Source organism: Leptopilina boulardi, unplaced genomic scaffold, assembly GCF_019393585.1.
Source record: "Leptopilina boulardi isolate dan_hultmark-lab unplaced genomic scaffold, ZJU_Lbou_2.1 LbouV2_229, whole genome shotgun sequence".
NCBI classification, from domain to species: domain Eukaryota; kingdom Metazoa; phylum Arthropoda; class Insecta; order Hymenoptera; family Figitidae; genus Leptopilina; species Leptopilina boulardi.
The window spans coordinates 2,658,557-2,667,121 of record NW_026137784.1 but is presented as its reverse complement, the minus strand read 5'-3'; the positions used below and the strand labels follow the sequence as shown (position 1 = coordinate 2,667,121).

The 8,565-nt window shown below is 20.4% G+C and overlaps 1 protein-coding gene across 1 annotated transcript in view; it reads left to right on the top strand.

Annotated features, from left to right (window-relative positions):
* Positions 1-2: 2 nt before the first annotated feature.
* LOC127280077 (collagen alpha-1(I) chain) overlaps positions 3-8,565 on the top strand; it is a 36,140-nt gene continuing 27,577 nt past the window's right edge. Inside the window, exon 1 of the mRNA XM_051302845.1 lies at positions 3-425. Coding sequence (XP_051158802.1) covers positions 315-425 — 111 coding nt within the window. The 5' untranslated portion in view covers positions 3-314. The remainder of the gene's footprint in view (positions 426-8,565) is intronic.

The following is an 8,565-nucleotide window of genomic DNA, read 5'->3' as shown; positions in this document are numbered from 1 at the left end:
GACAGTGAAAAAAAAGAGAGAAAGAGAGAGAAGACTAGAAATTCTCCCAACCACGACAGAACGAAACATCAAGGCACAGCGAGACGATATCCTCTTGCGGCGCGGTGTGGACCTCAAAAAAAAAAAAAAATTCTGTGATCTTTTTCGAAAAAAAAAATTTCCTCCCCTTCGCAAAAAAAAACAACAAAGAAATGCGATTTTTTTTCCCTTAATTTCATCCCCCTTTTTGCCCTCCTCCCCCCTCTATTTTCACCCTCCCCCCTCTTTTTTTCCCCAACAAAAATTTTTCCAATTTTAATTGTCAAAAAAGCAAGATGCGGCCAAAGGGTCGCATCTTAATATTCAAAGTTCTGGATTTTTTATGGATCATTGGAGGTGTGTTTTTCATTCTATCAACGGGATGGATTAATGGTGTTGAGAGTGTGGTGAGTAGAAAAAATAATTTTTTTTTTGTGAAAAATTAAAAGATTTAGAATGAAATTATTTTTTTTTTTTGGATTACGCGGTTGAGAACCACTGGGATGTCGCAATAATATTTTTTAAGAGGAAAGTCATCGAAATGAATGTATAAAAGATTAGATTGTTGCATGATGTGTGAGTGAAGAGGATGCTGTGAATATTTGAATGAGAGAAGGAGATTCTGCTTTGAGATTTATTGGGTGTTTGCGTGTTGATCAATGTCGATCAATTATTATTGTTATTTCATTTCGTGACCTCTTGCATACTGGACCAATAGATAGATTTTTTTTTTTTACTAAATTTTTTGATTTTTTACTTTAATTTTCATATTTAAATTTTTATTCACCTACTTGATTGCTGTATTTTTTATTCAATTTTTAATTATTTACTAAAATTCGTTTATTTATTAATTATTTCATTTGGTTATTATTTAATTTGTTTATCATTTATTTATTAACTATTTAAACTTTTTATTTGGTTTAGTATTTAATTTGTTTATATTATTTATTATTTAATTTTTTTATATTATTTATACTTATTAATTATTTAATTTGTTTATTTAGTTTATTATTTATTTTTAAATTTGTTTATTTGGTTTATTATTTAATTTTTCATTTGATTTGTTATTTAATTTGTTTATATTGTTTACTATTTATATATTATTTTAATTTTTATATTTTTATTTATTACTTATTAATTATTTAATTTATTTATTTAGTTTATTATTTATTTAATTTGTTTATTTAGTTTATTATTTATTTTTAAATTTGTTTATTTGGTTAATAATTTAATTTTTCATTCGATTTGTTATTTAATTTGTTTATATTGTTTACTATTTATTTATTATTTTAATGTTTATATTTTCATTTATTACTTATTAATTATTTAATTTGTTTATTTAGTTTATTATTTATTTTAAATTTGTTTATTTGGTTTATTATTTAATTTTTCATTTGATTTGTTATTTAATTTGTTTATATTGTTTACTATTTATTTATTATTTTAATGTTTATATTTTTATTTATTACTTATTAATTATTTAATTTGTTTATTTCGTTTATTATTTATTTTTAAATTCGTTTATTATGCTTACTATTTAATTTGTTTATTTTGTTTATTATTTTTTTATAAATTAATTTTTTTTGCTTTCTATTTAAATTTTTTATTTGGTTTAATATTTAATTTGTTTATTATTTATTTATTATTTAATTTGTTTTTTTGTTTAGTAATTTATTTATTTCAAACCATTCGGTCCAATGCATAATATAAAAAAATTCATATTAATGTATAAAACTAAAAAATTAATAATAAACAAAATAAATAATAAACCAAATAAACAATAAACAAATTAAATAATAAATATAAATTATCATTATATTACAAATAAATATTAAACCAAATAATTCGTTTATTTGGTTTTTTATTTATTTATTTAATTTGTTCATTATTTATTTTGTTGATTATTAATTTTTTATTCAATTTATTTATAATTTATTTATTTATTATAAATAATAATTATCTATATTAATTTCCAATGTTTTAATTCAGTTCCTGTTTTTTTATACCAAAAAAAAATGAGCGAAAAATTAAAGGAATAACCAAATGGTTATTATACATTTTATGGTATACTTTATCTTCAGATATCATCTTAATTCGACTATACTGTGAGATAAGAGACCTTGATTGCTTATATAAAAAAAAAAAAAAATTGAGAATTTCTGTCGTAAATATTTTTTTACAGCCACTTCTCATATATAAAGTCAATTTACATAACTTTAATTAATATATATTACATTTACAATTTGTTAAAAAAATTTCTTTTTATTTATTACACTGAAGAAAATAGTATAGTTTTTTTTTCCAAAACAATTCTGAAAATCTCTTCATATATAGGATACGAAACATGTGTAAAATATTAATTTATCTTCATCAAAGTTGATGATACGCAATTTTTCAATCTTGGTGGTGCGTGTAACTCGATTCGCAGGCCGCCAAGAACGTTTTTGTATTTGCATCACAGTTATATTCTTTGCAAGCTTTTACATCCGGGGTAAATGTTCATTGCAAAGTGCACGCTTATGAATTGTCCGACTATCACCGATTATAATTTCAATGAAAAACAAACCAACAAGAAATTCTTATCCAGATTCCTTCACCCCTCCATTAGCAATATGAATTAACTATTCAATATATATGTATAGTTTTTCATTTATATAAAAATATATATAATTGAATAGTTAATCATTATGCAGTTTTAATTAGTTTTTGTAAAAACTAAATTTTAGTATTTTAGTATCAAAATGATATCCGAATTTTTATCAATTTGATAATTTTGTTATTAATTATTATTATTTATTATTAATTAAATTAACTGCGATTCCAATTGATAGATATTTTTATATTTATTACAAAATAAAGAATTTTATTTTATGAAATTCAATTTATTAAACTAAATTTCAATAATTTAAACAATTATTGTTTAATAATTAATATATAATAAATTATTAAATAATTGAAATTACCTTTACTTTCAATTAGCGCAAATAATTATAAAATTTTCCCTTTTTTTTAGCAATTAAATTATTTTTGTTAATAATTAATTAATTTTGTATTTGAAAATTTAGTATTATTTTGTTTATACTTTATCATTAAATGAATATAATACAATATAGTAAACTATATATATATATATATATATATATATATATGCTTTTGATAAGGCAAATATTTCTTAGTATGTAGATATAATATGTACGTCTCTTTTTGTGTGCGACATACTTATTAAGCAATATATGTGGGGCTGCTGCTCATTGTCACTTGTGGTATATATATATCGTGATAAAACCTACATTTATGTTCGACATAATGATAATCAGGAGATGAAAATTATCGTTCATCGCTAACCCATACTTATGTCAAATTAAATTGATAATTATATACATTTTACAACATATATACGATCATTTTCATCAATCATTGTCATTGCAATGATTCTTTTAATTTAACTGCAATTGTGAAAATTCACTGCATTTTTTTAATAATTCTTTTGCAAAAAATTACTAAACTAATTAATTAATTACCTATTTATTAATTATTAATTTTAATATTATTTATTTATTGCTAACAATAATAAATTAATTATTAATAATTAGCCAATAATAATAATAAGTTATAATTAATTTATTATTAATAATTAATAACTAAATAATAATACTACATTAATTAGTATTAATAAATAATTAATAATTAATTAATAAATAATAGTTTCACTATTGAGGAATGTTTATTAATGATAATAAAAATTTGTTTATTTCTCGTGCAGTAAATTTTCATAGAAAATTAAAAGGCATTAAAATAAGCTTCAACGCTTATTATTTTAATCCAATTTTGCTTATTTTAATACCAAAATGGATTAAAGTAAGCAAAATTGGATTAAAATAATAAGCGTTGCAGCTTATTTTAATGCCTTTTAATTTTCTGTGTTAATATAATAATAATTAAGTAATTATTATTATTAATAATTATTAATTAATTATTAATAATTAAGCAATTATTATTATTAATAATTATTCCTACCTAATTAAGCAATTATTATTAATTAATTATTAATTATTTATTAATTATTAATTATTTATTAATTATTAATTAATTATTAATAATTAAGTAACTATTATTATTCCTTATTAATAATAAGAAATTATTGTTTAAGATTAATAACAATTAATTAATATTATTTATTATTATTTTATATTACTTTATTGGGAATTTTATTTTATTTTACAATTATTTTGTTGTTTTTTTATTTTGAAAAGTTTTTGCAATTTTTCTACTGTTGAATAACATTTAAAGAGGGAATTTATTTTTATTTATCGTTTCAAAAAAATTTTTTTTTATTGTAATTATTAAAAAAAAAAAGTATAATCGCACACAAAAAATAGACTTTATTTTTTTTTTTTTGAGATATTGTGTGGGTGTAGGGAAAAATGCAGGAAGTTGATATCGCGAGTAGATGAAGGAAAATATAATTTTCCATTATTCCCTTTTAATTTTTATCAATTTCCTAAAAAAGAAAAAACAAAATTTTTTTTTTTAACTAAAAACAAATAAAAAATACTTATATTCCTTTTCTATCGTATACTTTACTATTATCAAATAAATATTTACTTCTATTAAATAATTTTTACTTGAACCAAATAAATTGTCTTTAAATAAATTTCTGTATAGTTTGGAAAAATTAATAATAATTAATTAATTAATAACAATAATAGTAATATTAATAAAAGATATAATGAAAAGAAGTTTGACAAAAAAATTTATTTCGCTAACTTGAATAAAAATAATTTTTAATTTATTAATTTTCCAATGAACGAAATTAATAATGTAAAGAATTTAAAGTCGTGTGTGTGTGTGTGTTTTGTAATGAAATTTTTTAAAATAAAAATAAAATCTGTTCCTGGGATTTTTCGCATGACGGCTCGTTGAAGTCACCCGGCAGGTTGTTCCGGTGGGCGACTTCGACGCCCGATTGGGAGACTGCTTTTATATATACGATGATATTGTGATACACACACACAATCTTAAAAGCAGAAGCGAACAACTTATAACAACGTGATGTATCTCGGCCCTTTTATAGAAAACACACTCTCACATGGGGGTTTTCATGAACTCGAATCAAGAATTAAAGAACGGCTCGAATTCCTCGAATAAATCCATGGCACGCGATACTTGAATACTAAATGATATATATATACACACACACATACAAATTCGTTAAGCTTTGGCTTTGGAATTTTTATTTTTATCCCCTTTGCAAAAAAAAAAAAAGAAAAAAATGAAATTTCTTAATAATAAAAATGAAATCACGCGCACTTTAAGAAAAAAAAAATAGAAATTTCTTAATAATAAAAAAGGTACTTTATCAAAAAAATGATGTTAAAAGAAAAAAAATACAAATTTTATTTAAAAAAAAAATAGAAGCAAAATTTTGTCATTTCCAATAATAAACTAATTTTGAAAATAGATGATGATGAAATCAGTAAAATTGAATTTCTGGTGCAAAATCTATTTATAGGGAAAACATTACCAAAGTTCGTTCACATTTAATAAATGAACATTTAATATACTATGCGGGAAGAAATTATTCAAAATTAGAAGGTAATTCAAAACTATAAACAAAATTTGATTCGTAATTATATGCTTTATTTAATTGCTATTTCAGTATTTTCAAATAAATTTTTTATTAAATTATTTTGTTATTTTATTAACTAATTTAAATTTATTAGGTAATTATTAACAAATTTAAATTTATTAGGTAATTATTAACAAATTTAAATTTATTAGGTAATTATTAAATAATTATTATTAGGTAATTATTAAATAATTATTATTAAATAATTATTGTTACATAATTATTTAAAAATCATTAATAATTATTAAATAATTATTAATGTTAATAATTATTAATGATTCTTAAATAATTATGTAACAATTAATAAGATAAATTTATTTCTTCATTGTACACTGCTTAAGATTTGCAATATAAAAAAATATTATTATTATTAATAATAAATAATTAATTAATTTTTTTTTTGTTTAAAGAAATTTAATTCAATTAAATGTAATATTTAATTAAATATCAAATAATTACAAAAAATTGTACAAAATAAAATTTTTATATTTGTTTGAAACAAAATTTTTCTTTGAATTTAAAATTTAACTTTCTAAATGAATGAATGAATTTATATAATGATAAATAACTTCATTAAAATTAAGTTCATTATAAAATTCATCTTTGGTTTTCAATGTGAGAAATATTAAATTATATTTTCTGAATAATAATTATTGTCAACTTGAACGTGAATGAAACGTTTCAGTTCAAAGAGTGATAAGATCCTTTAAAAAAAAAAAAAAAAAAAAATTAGTTGCGGTATTGGATTAGGAAGTTTGTTTATAGGCTCATTCAATGATAACCCATCGTGTCTGATCTCATTCCAGTTTCTTGGAATCTTGAAAGAGAAAAAAAAAAAAAACGAACGTAATAAATTTACTGAACCTCGCAAAGAGTTTATCGCACATACGAGAATCAATTCGATAACTTACACACCCCTTAGAAAAATAGGGATGGAAACTCAAATTTTTAATAATCAAACTTTTATTTTTTTCAAAGAAAAAAAGGAAATTATTCAATAAAAAAAAAATTGTTTATTAATTAATATAATAATTAATATTGATTATTATTATAATATTAATTATTTAATATTTAATAATAAATTAATAATTTATTTTCAATTGAATTTGTTTATTGATTAATTATTCAATATTGTTTATTAATTATTCCAATAAATTTTTTTTTTAATTTTTCATTATTTCGACAATTTTCTTATATTTTATTTTGTTATTCTTCCAAAATGGATTTTTTTTTTAAATGGACCACCTAATTGGTCGGATGAAAGAACAATTTTTTTTTACTTTTCTTACCCGCGGTTTTTTCATTCAAGAGTAAAAAAAATGACAGCGAACAAATGACGGAAAATTTTTTTTTTCGAACAAAATGCAGGCAAGTTACATAGCTTCTTCTTTTTTTTCTTCTTCTTCTTCTTCTTCTTCTTCTTCTTCAATATTCCAGTATATAGTCCGCGGTTAATTATAGATTATAATACAAATTTCACGAGAATGTTCGAAGCGATCCCTTTTTCCCTCTATTCTTGGACAAGTTATATCGTTCCTATTTTTGAGCGGAGGAGAGAAACTGATTGTATGCGTGTTATATGCACTGTAAAATATATATAAATTTTCTGAATGTGTGTAAAAACAACCATGAGACTTATATATATATATACATATATAGGAACGTGTCTCACAAAATTTCTCTCTCATTCGTTTTCGAATCGATTGTGGCTCGCGGCCAAGCAATTAGAGGGGGTGAATTGCAGCATATACCCATTTTCACGTTTTACCTCGAAACGAGCACCCAACTTCAAGTTAAAATTTCAGTTCTTCACGGCAATATAATATGTCAAAATAACAGAGTTTATTGTTTATTAGGGTTAAGTACATAATTTTAGCTCTAGTCAAGGTACTCTTTAAACAGTTTTTTTTTCTTTTTTTTTTCTTTTTTTCCCCTTTTTTTTATATATCGACGGGATTTATGAAAATTTTTTCCGATCATTCAACTTTGAAATTTTCTTTCGGGGGAAATTTGAAATTGAAACTGTAAAATTTTAATTCCGGAAACAATTAATTAAGAAATTGATAGAAAAAAATTAATATGTATTATAATAATAGTTATAACAATTATAGTAATTATTATAAAAATTATAATTATAATAACAGTCTTAATAATTATAGTAATTATTGTAATAACTATTATAGTAATCGTTTTAATAATTATAATGTTATAATAATTATATTAATTGTTATTTATTTATATTTATAAAAATAATTTATTATAATAATAGTTGTAATAATAATAATTACAATAGTGGCAATAAAATAAAAATTAGTTTCTACAATTAATTAATTAAATAATTAATTAATTAATTAATTAATTAATAATTCTACAATAATGAATTTAAACAAATAAGTTGAAATTTTTTTTTTTTGCCAGCTTCTATAAATGAATATTAAAATTATAATTTATTAAAAATAAAATACGCGTGGGAGCTTTTTCTTTATTCCGCGAAAAATAATTTATAAAACATATTCAAAGGGGAACGACTATATTATTGTATATATATATATATATATTTGATTGATAATTTCGATCACGTTTCTCGTAAACAGTACAAAAGTATTTTTAGAACTTTGCTATCTTTTTTTTTTTTTTACCAAAGAAGCAAAAATTATTTAAGAATTTTTTATAAATAACACCAAAATATATAAGTAAACAATTATTATAAGAAAGGAAAAATTTATAAAAAAATTTTTTTTTTTTTGTTTGTGTAAAAATATTTATCATTTTTGTCCCAGAGAGAATATATCACAAAATATGTAATATTGTCAATGCAAAATGACACGCTGTTATAAAATATATATATATATATAAACGCATAATCAATTACGAAATAAAACTTGCGGCTTTTGATATTAAAATTATTATTATCGACT